General features: G+C 43.6%; 1 protein-coding gene across 3 annotated transcripts in view; it reads left to right on the top strand.

Annotated features, from left to right (window-relative positions):
- The window catches only part of Tmtc1 (transmembrane O-mannosyltransferase targeting cadherins 1), a 158818-nt gene extending 144823 nt beyond the window's left edge, over positions 1-13995 (top strand). For all 3 annotated transcript variants that reach the window (XM_070038266.1, XM_070038272.1, XM_070038281.1), the window contains 7 exons: positions 2174-2276; positions 3796-3931; positions 4702-4846; positions 6744-6881; positions 7662-7784; positions 9589-9666; positions 10772-13995. In XM_070038266.1, the coding sequence (XP_069894367.1) occupies positions 2174-2276; positions 3796-3931; positions 4702-4846; positions 6744-6881; positions 7662-7784; positions 9589-9666; positions 10772-10912 (864 nt within the window). In that variant the 3' untranslated portion in view covers positions 10913-13995. The remainder of the gene's footprint in view (positions 1-2173; positions 2277-3795; positions 3932-4701; positions 4847-6743; positions 6882-7661; positions 7785-9588; positions 9667-10771) is intronic.

Here is a 13995-nt window from a genome sequence, read left to right as displayed (position 1 = left end):
GGAGCCAATTACTAAAAATGTTGTATATCCTTAGTCTTAATTCCTGTTAGAAAATGACAGGCAGGGGAAAGTGAAGGAGGGATTGACATTGTCCTAAAAGAAATGTACTCATTCCCTGACTTATGAAATGGTAACCCCTCTGTACACCACCAACAATACAATTTTTTATATGTATATATTTTTTTCTGTTAGTGGTCTTGAACTCTGGGCCTGGGCACTGTCCCTGCACTCTTCAGCTCAAGGCTAGCCCTCTACCACTTGACCCACAGTGCCACTTCTGGTTTTCTGGTGATTAATTGGAGATAAGAGTCTCATGGACTTTTCTGCCTGGGCTGGCTTTGAACTGTGATCAGCCTCCCGAGTAAGTAGGAATAAGGTGTGAGCCACCAGCACCCGGCTAAAATGATATTATTTTTAAAAAAGAAAATGACAGGCTTGTAGGATGGGCTCCTCTGAGAACATCTCTCACAACATATGACAGGTGGGAGCCAGGTGGAGGTGCCTCACAACTGTAATCCCAGCTTCTTTGGAGGCTGAGATCTAAGGACAGCTCAGCTCAGGTAAAAGAAGATCAGAGATCTCCAATGAACCAGCAACTGTCAGAAGTGGAGGAGTGACTCAAATGGTAGAACAACCACCTTAAAAGAAAAAGCTAAGGGAGAGCCTGAGGTTCCGAGTTCATGATATCAATTACGTAAAGATCAGAGGAAAATCTTTCTTGTCAGAAGTAATAGACTGTGTGAGTCGTGTTTGCAGTGGGAAGGGCAGCATGGCATGGCAAGTGCAGTCACGCACATGTCAGCTTCTCCTCCTTTTCCTGCGCCCATCACTGTGTTACTCCTTACATGCTATGGGCTTACTTTCTTTTGTGTGTGTGTTGGGTGGGGGTGGGGTGCCAGTATCTGGACTTGAACTCAGCATCTCACCCTTGCTCATCTTGGTTGCTCTCAGCTGGGAGAACTCTACCACTTAAGACATACCTCCAGCCTTGTTTACCTGGTAATTTTACATAGAAAGCATTATGAAACTTTTCTGTCCAGGCTGCCTTTGAACCGTGATCCTTTGAATTTCATCCTCCTGAGAGCCACCAACACCTGGTACTCCTGTAAGATGCTTATCCTCCTCCTCTTCTTCCTCCTCCTTCTCCTACTTTTCTTCCTTCTCCCCCTCTTCTCTCCCCCCTTCTTTTCTTCTTCTTTTTTTTTTTTGTCGGTCATGGGGCCTGAACTCTGGACCTGGGAGCTGTCCCTCAGCTCTTCAGCTCTAGACTAGTGCTGTACCACTTGAGCCACAGTGCCACTTCCAGCTTTTTCGCTTATGTGGTGTTGAGGAATTGAACCGAGGGCCTCATGCATGCAAGGCAAGTGCTTTACCACTGAGCCACCTTCCCAGCCCTTCTGTTTTTTTTGATGCAAGGATTGAACTCAGGGCCCAGGTGATGCCCCTCAGCTTATTTTAAGCTCAAGGCTAGCTCTCTACCATTTGAACCATAGCTCCATTATTCTCAGATCTCAGCTTTGTAATTAACTAGGTATGAGCCACTAATGTCCAGCTGTATGTAGTTTTGACCAAGTGTGATCAAAGTTTAATGAGAAATTTAAATAAGCAAATAAATAAAATCTTAAAGAATGGTTTAAAAAAATCAAAAGAGATTCCAAAAACAATTTTTAAATCCTGTGCCCAAGGCCCAGCTCAGATGCTGCCAAGAAGCTCTCAGCCAATGCCTAGTCATTGTCTATTGTGATTAAATAATTGTGATCTGTTATTTCATTTTGTGAATTCCTCCTCCCTCCCAAAGTACAGCCCTGACCGCTGTGTGGACTGCACATGTGCAGTACTGCAACTGTATGCCCTGAGCATGCACGGTACAGACCTTATGGTACAGTCCTGACCTCTGTCTGCTGCCCTGACCTCTAAGTTCTGAGCATGCACAGATCTTGCTCATGTGGTCTCCTTGGAACCACATGTGGACTCACTGAAACCACCCTTAAGTGTAATTCATATTGGCTGGAATGCAGGGAGGCTCATAACAGTGCAGCTCAATGTCCGTGCTAGAATGATGATTAGTAGATGGCTTCTTCCTGTCCTGCTTCCAGTATGCAGGTTTTTTGCTTCTGTGTATTGAATTTTGTAAAACTTTCTCATGTCTTTCTCTTTGGTTGCCTTTGGAAAGGCAAGATTTAAAGAAGCTGAAGAAATCTACCAGGCTGGGATTAAGCACTGTCCAGACAGCTCAGATTTACACAACAACTATGGAGTTTTCTTGGTCGATTTTGGTAAGTGAAATTCAAATGAACATGTTCTGGGACAATTCTATACTGAATGTTCTCTACTGAACAGATGACCACAACCTAGATGATGCCTCAGAAATCAGCTCTGCCAGCCCAGGAATCAGCTCTGCCGGCCCTGCAAAATGTTGCCACTGAGATACTCATTTCTCTAAACCTGCACTAAAACCTGCCATTCCTCATGCTTATGTCTCTAAAGAAAATTCCCCAGATGGCAAGAAATAGCCTTGATTTATGAGCCCCAGTTTCAGTCCAGCCTGGAGAAAAAGTTAGTGAGACCCCATCTCAGTGAGCAAACTGGACTGGAGAGCTTGCTGATGACATTTCAGATACTCTGGAGGAAAAGGTAGAAATATTCCCAGTCCTAGGCTGTCCACACAGAAAATAAGACCCAATCTGAAAACAATGAAGCTGAAATGGTCACAGGTATGGCTCCCCGGGCAAAGTGCTTTCCTACCAGCATACAATGAATACTTAGGAGTCATTCAGTGCACTTGCATGTAATGCAAGAACACTGTTATGTTCTTATTAACTAGTAGACCCGCTTCCCTGCAATAAAACACCATTTCAATTATTTTTCAATAGGAAATGCTTGAAAATATCTTTCTTTTCTAGGGAATAAACTCTTGTGTTTTATGGAGTATAAGTTTACATTATGTTACATGGAGAAAAACTTTTTTTGGATATAAATTGTTGTGCACTGCCCCCTGCTGGTGGATGCGCTACTTTACAACAAAGTAAGCTCTTACCGGCCTGATATAAACCTGTTTTTTAATGCATCATCACAGTCCCACCTCTACCCCTGGAGGGGATGACAGTTGGGTGGCCTCTGTGACATAATGGCTTTGGCATCTCATGTTCAAAAAAGACATAATCAGGAAGGCTGCTGTGCAGACCGCAAGAGCTCCATTCCACGTAGAACTTGAGACTGTTTTCAAGCTCAGTTTGCTTGGCTACTGTTTCATTCCCAAGCTTCTTTGGGGCCCTTTCTCAGACCAGTAGCTTGGCTCTCATTCTGAGCTTTACGTTTGCCTGCCCTAGGATTTAGTTCTTTGCACTTTAGAATCTATCTGTAAAGTACTGATTTTGTTGTTATTGTGCTTTTAAAGAAATACTCTTAAACCAAGCACTGTTGAGTCACACCTGTAATCCTAGCTACACAGGAGGCTGAGATCTGAGAATCGAGGTTTGAAGCCAGCCTGGGCAGATAAATCCAATAGATTCTTATCCCCATATAACCAGCAAAAGCCCAATGTGATGGTGTACCTGGTGTGCCTTAAGTGGTAGAGCACCAACCTTAAGCAAAATAGCTAAGAGATAGCACAAGGCCCTGAGTTCAAATTCAACATACACACACACACACACACACGCACACAATTGAAATCTCCTTGGTAGTAAAAAATGGTTCCCCACCCCTGAAACTAAGTGAGGCCACTAATATTCTGTCTTTCTGAAGGAGAACCAGGCACTGACCAAGGCCTTTCCTGTTTTCTCCCCCTGGGGGCAGGGTCTCCAGAGAAGGCAGCCGCCCACTACCGAGAGGCCATCAGACTTAGCCCAGGTCATCACGTGGCCATGGTCAACCTGGGAAGACTCTACAGGTCCCTGGGAGAAAACAGCCTGGCTGAAGAGTGCTATAAACGGTACAGTTGCTTTTCTTTACTTTTTCACTTTTCCAGAATCTTTACTGTTCCTCACTTTCTAACTTTTGTAGCTACTTTTGCAATCACATACTACCATTTTAGTTAATTGGGACAGAGAGAATGTCAGATTAGGGGCAATTTTTGCCAGTCTTGACTATACAGATTCTTCTTTAAAAAGGATCAATTATGTCCTAAGGAGTGACTTCCATTTTCCTGCTGGTTAGACCAGGAATTCTATGCCAATATAGTTAATGCAGTGTGTTCTGGATTACATTTCGGAAGTGGGAGGCAGATGAAGACTAGGTTGGCTTTAGACCCCCAGCAAGTATTAATCACCATTAAGGAAAATCCTGGGCCAGCTGTGTGGGCAGCCGAGGGTGTTAGGTTCCGGGTCACTCACGACCCACTTCTTATAAAACCTTGATCTTGACACAAAAAGACTGTGGAAGCCAGCTGCTTGTGTTCACGGTCATCCTAGCTGCTCAGGAGGCTAAGCTCTGAGAATCGAAGTTCAGTGCCAGCCCAAGTAGGAAAGTCTTGGAGACTCTTATCTGCTAAAAGCTGGAAGTGGAGGTGTAGATCAACTAGTAGAGTGGCAACCTTGAATAAAAAAGCCAAGCATGAGCACAAGGCCTGAGTTCAATTCCCAGTACCAGCACCAGAAAAAAAGAGTTGAAGCAGCGTCTCAAAGGCTGGAAGTCCTTCCTCAATCTGCTTCTGGAAATGTGTCTCATAGGAAACAGTAACACTTTCCGTTTTCCCCAACTCAGAGCCCTGCAGGTAGCACGCACTGCCGAGGTCCTGTCCCCCCTGGGAGCACTCTACTACAACACGGGCCGGCTCAAGGAGGCGCTGCACATTTACAGGGAAGCCGCAGCGCTACAGCCTTCGCAGAAGGAGCTCCGCCTGGCACTGGTGAGGGGCAGGCGAGGAGGGGGTGCTGGGGACAGTAGCACATGCACACAGGCGCTGTACCACCAGGCGCAGAGCTGCAGGGATGGTGCTAGTGACGTCCATGCTGTCCATATTCCTAACCAGGTGCGGCCACCCCAGACACCACACACCCACAGCACTTAGATTAGTTTCAAGTCAGTAGCTCTGTCTCTTTTTGTCTCCCTCCCACTTTGCTTTCTTCCATTTTCTCCTTCCTTCCTTGCTTTCCCTCTGCCTGCCTGCCTGCCTGCCTGCCTTCCTTCCTTCCTTCCTTCCTTCCTTCTTTCCTTCCTTCCTTCCTTCCTTCCTTCTTCCTTCCTTCCTTCCTTCCCTCCTTCCCTCCTTCCCTCCTTCCCTCCTTCCCTCCTTCCTCCCTTCTTTCTTTACTTCTTTTCTTCCCTTCTTTGTTGCCAGTGCTGGGAATTGAACTATGGTCCTTACACTCATTTGACTTTTTGCCCAAGGCTAGTGTTCTACCAGTTGAGCCATACCTCTAACCTGACTTTTGCTGGTCAATTGGAGATGGAGCCTCAAAATCATTTCTGCCTAGACTGTTTTCAAACCACTATCCTCAAACCTCTTGAGTTGGCTTTTTTTTTTTCTTGCAGTGCTAGAGATTAACCCCAGGGCCTTCACAAGTTAGGCAACTGCTCTATCAGTGAGCTAAATCTTTGGCCCTAATTATTGTTATTTTGTTTGTCACCACATCTAAGCAAGTATGTATATGTATACATGTTCACATGTGTGTATTTGTAACTGTCTATAAGTAATGCCTCTTAGTACATGGGGTAATTTTTTTCTGGCCCATGTGAGAATTACATATAGGCATCATTTCCCCTGATGTCTAAATATTCAGCATGTAGCTCTGAGGAAGGAGGAAATTGTGTAGCATGCTACAGGGGTGTTGTCAAGTCAGAAAAACCAACATCAGCTGAGCGCTGATAACATGCCTGTAATGCTAAATACTCTGGAGCTGGTTCAAAACTAACCCAGGCAGAAAAGTCCAAGAGATTTTTTCCTTCAACTAATCAGCAAAAAGTTGGAAGTAGAGTTGTGTCTCAAGAGCACCATTCTTGAGCAGAAAAGTCACCTAGGAGTGTGAGTCCCTGAGTATGAGCACCAGTATACACACACACACACACACACATCAACTTTGGTATCAATAATAATTTTACTTCAATATTTGAAATTTCACTTCTTTTTTTAGATCTGCAGCAAATCACACTAGCCTTATTACAATATTCTGTTAAAATGATAGGAAATTAGGTTTTGCACTAGTCTGTCTCTCCTCCTTTTTTTCTTTCTTTTGACTGTCCTGGGGCTTGAACTCTGGGCCTGGGCTCTGTCTCTGTGCTTATGGCACACCCTCTACCACTGCCACAGTGCCACTTCTGGCTTTTTCTATGTAGTTTATTGGAGATAAGAGTCTCATGGACTTTGGCTTCAAACTGTGATCCTCAGATCTCAGCCTCCAGAGTAGCTAGTAGTACAGGTGTGAACCTCTGGTGCCCAGCTTAGTCATTTTTTTTTTCTGAAGAGGCAAAAGCCATTTCACTGGATTAATGTTGGCATTCCTGCCAGTCACTGGCCTTAATATACAAAGAAAGATGTAAGCTTATGCCTGTAATTGGACCTACTCAGGAGATCTAGAGGATTGAGGTTCCAGTGCTAGCCAGAAGAGACTTTGAGACTCTCCTCCAAAATAAGCAGCTATTTTGGCTTGACTGCAGGTGTGGCACAAGTGGTAGAGCGGCAGCCTAGAAAAGAAGGGGGGAGTAAGTGTGAGGCCCTAAGTTCAAGTCCCAGTACTAGAAATCATTCAGCAACCAAGCAAGCAAAGGAAGGCACCCTGAGACATGAAAGCCCCGTGGTTTTGCAGGCACAGGTTCTGGCAGTGATGGAGCAGATGGAAGAAGCAGAACAGATTATGAGTCACATGGTGGCAGAGGAGGCGGGGTGCCTGGAATGCTATCGCCTCCTGTCTGCCATTTACAGCAAGCAGGAACACCATGACAAGGTAGAGACCAAGCTGGGCCTGAGGAGGAGATGTGTACGTGTGGGATCCCAGATTGCAAGTCGTGCTGTGGGCATGCGTGGGTCTCCAGCTGAGTCACAGGCCAAGGAGAGCAACTTCATTAGGTGGCATGTTGAATCTTAGCAACTTGCACAGATGCCCCTTAACCCCAGAGCCCTCTTGAAATACGCTTAGCTCCTTCTTGGTCTTGCCATCATCTTTGTGTTAGGCTAACTCCCGAAAGGCTGGTGTTCATGGGCTTTATCTTCTGACTGATTCTGTATGGAGACCTGTCATGATCCCATAAGGTAGATCCATGTTACCACTGCCAGGATTTTCTCTACTTCGAAAACCACATAGTGGTTTTCAAACTAGTGCCAGTGGCTCATGCCTGCAATACTAGCAGTTCTGGAAGAACATGGCTCAAAGCCAGCCTGAGAAGAGCTCACTGACTCTTATTTCCAATTAACTAGCAAAATGCAGGACTGGGGGCATGGCTCAAGTGGTTGAGCACCAGCCTTGAGAAAGAATCTTGGGAGAAGCTTTGGGGCTTAAAAGAAAAACAAGATGTTGGTGCATTGAGAGAGAGAGGTAGGGACTGGCCTATGAACAGGAGAAGAAATGGCTTTGTCAGGGTCATTAATGCTGTGTGAGGAAATCAGAGGACATGAAGAATGTGGTTCACCCAGCTAATGTATGTGAAGGAGCAGATTGAATCTCCTCATCTATGCTAGGCTTTCTTGATGAAACTGTTGGTCAGGTCTCCATATGCGCCCTCTGCAGGCACTCAGTGCAATCAACCAGGCTCTGCAGCTGAAACCAAAGGACCCCAAAGTGCTGTCTGAACTGTTCTTCACCAAAGGAAACCAGCTGAGAGAGCAGAACTTTCTTGACAAAGCATATGAGGTAAGACTCTTAAAATGATGCCAGTACATTTGTTGATTCAAATGAAGACTTCATAATCTTTGTGTGTGCACACACACAGGTGCTGGGTCTTGAACTCCGGGCCTGTTCTTTTTTTTTTTTTTTTTGGGTCCGGTCGTGGGGCCTGAACTCTGGGCCTGGGCGCTGTCCCTCAGCTCTTCAGCTCAAGGCTAGCACTCTACCACTTGAGTCACAGCGCCACTTCCGGCTTTTTTCTTTTTGCTTATGTGGTGCTAAGGAATCGAACCCAGGGCCTCAAGCATGCAAGGCAAGCGCTCTACCACTGAGCCACCTTCCCAGCCCATGGGCCTGTGTTCTTGCTTGGCTCTTTTGATCAAGGGTAGTGCTCTAACACTTTAGCCACAGGTCCACTTCTAGCTTCTTCATGGTTAATTGGAGATAAAAAGTCTATCAGATTTGTTTACCAGAGCTGGTTTTGAACTGTGACCTTCATACCTCAGTGTCTTGATCAGCTGCAATTAGAGATATAGGCCGTCAGGACCCAGTTTCACATTTACTAACTACAGGTTTGGGATAAAATCAATACAGACATAGAAATGCCACCATTTATCCTGGTATCTGATAAAAACCACCAGTTAAAATTGCTGATGTTATAAAATTACACTAAATACATTATGCTAGAAAATAAAATGTCAGATCATTGTGTGGGGAAATAAGCCAGTGAGAAGTTATTGAAGTATTATTTTCAGAATCAGTGGCTCACACCTGTAATCCTAGCTACTCAGGAGGCTGAAATCAGGAGGGTAAGCCTAGACACAAATGTCTGAAGACCCTCCCCCCCCCACCATAACCAATCAGCAAAAAGCCAGCACCAGAACAGTCTATGAGGCTCTTATCTCCAACTGACCAGCAAAATGTGAAAAGTGGAGCTGTTGCTCAAGTGGCAGAGCACCAGCTTTGAGCAAACAAGCTGAGCGAACATAAGTCCTGGGCTCAAGCACTGGAGGTGTAGCTGAAGTAGTAGAGCATCAATTGAGCCAGGAAGATAAGCATGCAAGAGACCATGAGCTTAAACTGGAGCTGGCCAAAGAAAATGAAACAAAGCAAGACTTATGAAAAACAACTGTTCCCCTAGTAAGACACATAATGGGCATTAGCCCTAGGGTTAAACTAAACAAGCAAAAATTCAATGATTTGGGTTTTCTTTGTAAATTGTATTTATTTATATTTTTTTCAGTGCTGAGGATTGAACCCATGGCCTCATGCATGCTAAGCACCTGCTTTATAATGCTCTGTACTTTTGCCTTCAGATTTTATGGTTTTGAAAAAGACATTTTCTTCCCAACTCCACTTACACCTTAGCATGCCCCAAAGAGCAATTTTCTTATAGGTCTGTAGGAAATGCATTGTTATTACAGAAATCACTTGATTCCCGGCAGGGAGCTTGCATATCTTCTAAGTCCACAATGACAGTCATCATCTTTGAAAAAAAACAGAAATAAAGCCCATGGCTCATACCTGTAGTCTTAGCTATTTCGCAGGCTGAAATCTTAGAATCGTAGTTCTAAACTAGCCCAGGCAGAAACGTCCATGAGGCTCTTATCTCCAATTAAGCACCAAAAAACCAGAAGTTGAGGCTCTGACTGAAGTGGTAGGGTGCCAGCCTTGAGTGAAAAAGTCAAGCAGGAGCAGAAGGCTCTGAGTTGGAGCCCCTGTACAGGCATACAAACACCAATCAGATGATGTGGGTGGTAGGTGTTTCTGCACTCTACTTGGGTTAAGTGCAGGCTCTCCTTTCCTAACGTGGAAATATTGATTTCTTTAGAGCTACCAAGCAGCCGTGGAATTGAATCCAGATCAAGCGCAGGCCTGGATGAACATGGGGGGTATCCAGCACATGCAGGTAGGAGCAGTGCCAGCTCCCACATGGCCTGGAGCCCTGGCTATCTTCTTTTCTGCTTTCTTCTTTTCCTTTTTTGTGCTCATACTAGTGCTTGATCTCAGGACTTGTGTTCTCTCAGCTTTGTTTGCCCAAAGCTGGTGCTCTACCACTTGAGCAACAGTTCCATTTTTCACACTTTGCTGGTCAGTTGGAGATAAGAGCCTCACAGACTGTTCTTCCTGAGCTGGCTCTGGACCGAGAGAGATCCTTTACATCTTAGCCCAAGTAGCGAAGATTATAGGCAGGAGCCACTGGTGCCTGCTGAAGGATCTGGGATTCTTTTTTTTGTGTGTTCTGTTACTGAATTGAATTCAGACCCCTGCCTTCTCATTTGCCATTTTCCCTCAAGGCTGATGTTCTACATTTGAGCCACACCTCTACTTCTGGATTGTTGCTGTTTAATTGGAGATAAAGGACTCTTTATCAGATTTATTGCCCACCCTGACTGGGAACTTTGATCCTCAGATCTCAGCTTCCTGGAACTCCAGGTGTGAGCTACCAGCATCCGACCCTGCTGGCACATTTACCACACACCTTGGGGAGTGGGCAGATCAAAAGCCATTTCCATGTCAGCTCTTTAAGATTGCTTTTAATTTGAAGATTAGACCAATTCCTACCACTAAGAAGATCAGAATCATTGATTTTGAAGTTAGTCCCCTCCCCTTCTCATTTTCTGCCCTGTCTCCATTAGCGTTCAAAGGGCAGTGCTCAGCTCTTGGAGCCCTGAACTCTTGGCCTCATCTCTGCATTCCTAGAACTGAGTTCTGTTTCTTTGCTATATCCCTAATGGTATGACTTGGCCTTTCACATTCTCCAGATGATCTGGTATTTCATGTCTTTTTTTTTTTTTTTTGGTCCTGTCCTGGGGCCTGAACTCTGGGCCTGGGCGCTGTCCCTCAGCTCTTCAGCTCAAGGCTAGAGCTCTACTGATCTGGTATTTCAAACAAATCAATTCTCCCTAAGCACCAAGCTGGGGTGAAATTACAGGCAGGGGGCCAGGTCCCCATCTCCCCATCCTCTCAGGGATTCTGAGAATCAGAGTCAAAGTGTTCTTCTTTTCCTTCAGGGAAACTATGTGTCTGCAAGAGCTTATTATGAGAGAGCCTTACAGCTGGTTCCAGACAGCAAACTGCTGAAGGAAAATCTCCACAAATTGCATCGCCTAGAGAAACGATTGCAAAAGGTTCGAGGAAAGGACCACACATAACCCCCTGGCACCGGCTCTCCCTTGCTGTCCAGGCCAGCACAGAGGATTGGAGAAGCCAAAGGTTGCAGGCCCGCGCCATACCCCACACTACACTGGTACCCTGCCACCTGGCTCTCACTTCCAGCATCAGGGCAGGATAAGGACATTCACTGCTGACCCTGCTGAAGGACTTGCATTCCCTGAGAAAGGACAGAGGTGAAGAATGGGCAGCAAGGTCTGAAGAGGAAGGAAATCAGCAAATACACATTTTACAGATGGTTGTTTGGTTTTCCTCCCAACTTCCCTTGATGTGTTCCTGTGCATTTTTTCTGACTAGAGCTTTAATTTCAATTCTTCATTTAAACAAATTCACAAATGCTCATGCAAACTCAAAATGCTATAAAGGCAGAGCACCTCTTCCAGTTAGGATAAGATATTTCAAACAGAAAAAAAATCCTCTAGGATCAGCCAGTGGAGAGTGGGAGTTCATGGGGACATCTTCATCGAGGAGCTAAGAACCTTTGTAGAACCTTCCAAAATATGCAGGGGAAAGGGCAATTGTTCAGTGAGCTTTATCTAATATCTTCTAAAGGCTATTACTGAAGGACTTTTGAGCAGTAATGAAATTCCCTTTGATGCAAGGTTTGTTTTTTTTGTTGTTTTGTTTCTTTAACTTACATATCAAAAAGGAACCTTCTAGAACTGTATGTGGATGTCTTTATCCCTACAGGAAAATGCAGGAACTTGATACTCCTAATTCTTTGTGAAAATGTTTAAAATCATGTTAATTTTATTCTAAGTAAAACTAGAGGAGAAGTTATACTCTAAAATTACAAAAGTGCATTTCAAATCATATATGTTCCTACCTTAAAATATATTCTTATTTTGGTGGAGAAAAAATAGCATATTCTATATAGAAAATATTGATGTTAACTGAGAGACCTTCTACTTTATTATCTTAATGTCAAGACATCATGAGATTATTTTTGGAAAAATATATTTAACCAGTGAGGAATCTTTACAGTGCATACAGAAATCTCCATAGACTCTTAAGTAGATAGAAAGAACTCGATTTCTCTTGTCAGATCCGAGAATTCCATGATTACAACATAAGTGACTGAAATGCAGAATGTCTGCATTGGTAATTTTGGAGATTTCATGGAGAATATTCCCAAAATGATGGGAAAAATATGTAACTCATAATTTTGAAAAGATGTATTTATATTTAAAATATAAGGAAGGTAAAGATGAACTTACACAGTTTGACATTTATTTTTAAAGTTATTTATTTTATAACTTATAAAATATTTAATATATAAATATATATACATAAACACTTTCTTCTCTTGTACATAGTGGTTTTCATAGCAGCTTTCGAAACAAATCATCAAAAATATAAATCTAAATGACAAATTTAAGCTTTAAGTATCCTTCAAAATAATTGTATTGATAATTTTCCTGCTCTAGTTAATGGAATTAAATTTGAAGACCTGGCTCAAACTTGTCATCATTATAAAAATCAAAACCATCTCAAAGTCACTGGTGGCTCATGTCTGTAATCGAGACTGAATCCAACTTGATCAGGAAAGCCTTTTATCTCCAGTTAATGACCAAAAAGCCAGAAGTGTAGCTGTGGCTCAAATAGTATAGCATCAGCCTTGAGCAATAAAGCTAAGGAAGAATACGAGGTCCTGAGTTCGAGCCCCAGTACCTGCATACACACAAACACAGACACACACACAAAATAAAAAAACACTGCAGGTGGTGCTGTCCGTGGTGCTGACTCAGGTGTTCTATAGATGCAGTTGGCTGAAGGCCAAAAAAATCTCTCACCTGTGTAGGCCACGGTAGACCAAGACACTTATGCTTGTGTATGATATCAAGAAGTATTTTCTCTCTGTTATTTTTGGAGACAAGGCAAGTCGAAATGAATGAGAAAACTGCTTTGTAAAGAGATGTGGAGGGTCTGTTTTAAATGCAAATGATGACAGAATTTGAATTAGCATGCATCAGTTTTTTTGTGCGTCAGTTATCCAACATTGTATATATTGCCCCTGTGACCTTCTGTATCTGATAGTGTTTCAGTGTTGCATACCATAAATGTACTCAACATCTTCAAGTGCTTTCCTCTTGTGAAATGTTGCTTTTATATTCCTAAGGCCCCTGAAAAATGTACTACATTGTTCATTATAAAATCAATGCTAGTTCCCAAATCAGAAAATAGGGAGTCCTTGCTTAAACAACATTGAGGACCTGGATACAACTCTTCAGAATATTCTCTAGCCAAAGCTCTTGCTAAAAATATTCTTGAAAAATGTATTCTGGTAACTCAGGACTATAATCCTAGCTTCTCAGGAGGTTAAGATACGAAAATTGAGGTTCAAAGCCAGGGTGGGCAGAAAAGTCTATAAGTCAAAAGTTGGAAGTGGGCCAGGCACTGGTGGCTCACGCCTATAATCCAGCTACTCAGGAGGCTGAGATCTGAGGATTGAGGTTAAAAGCCCGCCTGGGCAGGCTTTGGAGACTCTTATCTCCAATAAACCACTCAGAAGTAGTACTGTGGCTCAAGTGGCAGAGTGCTAGCCTTCAGCTGAAGAGCTGAGGGAAAGTGCCCAGGCCCAGAGTTCAAGCCCCACAACAGACAAAAAAAAAAAAAAAAAAGTTGGAAGTGGACCTGTGACTCAAAGTGCCAGCCTTGAGACAATAACCCAAGTGAGAATGTGACGCCATGAGTTCAAGCCCTGGTCTCGGTATAAAAGAAAAGTAATTGGACCCTACCTTTGGAAGTGCTTACCTAAAGTACTGCTGAAGGGCTGAGTATGCATCTGTTTTGATCATTTAAGTGACAGTTGCATCCTAAAAGTTGAGGGATAAGAGGTACATGACCTTCAGGAGATGTTCTGCATTGCCTTGGGGTTCCTTCCCCTCCTCCCTGTTCTGTTTTTGTACTGCTCAGTCTGTCCACACCAACTCCTTGAACATTCAAAGTAAGCACTGCTTTTTTAGATCAAATATTTTTCTTCTTCACTGTAACATGGCCAATGAAATTGTTTCCATACTTGAAATGGTTCTGATGGAAAATAAACCACATGCTATTTTTCAAA

This window comes from Dipodomys merriami, unplaced genomic scaffold (assembly GCF_024711535.1).
Source record: "Dipodomys merriami isolate MVZ:Mamm:240054 unplaced genomic scaffold, mDipMer1.0.p SCAF_10, whole genome shotgun sequence".
Classification (NCBI taxonomy): domain Eukaryota; kingdom Metazoa; phylum Chordata; class Mammalia; order Rodentia; family Heteromyidae; genus Dipodomys; species Dipodomys merriami.
This window is presented reverse-complemented; position numbering and strand designations above follow the sequence as displayed.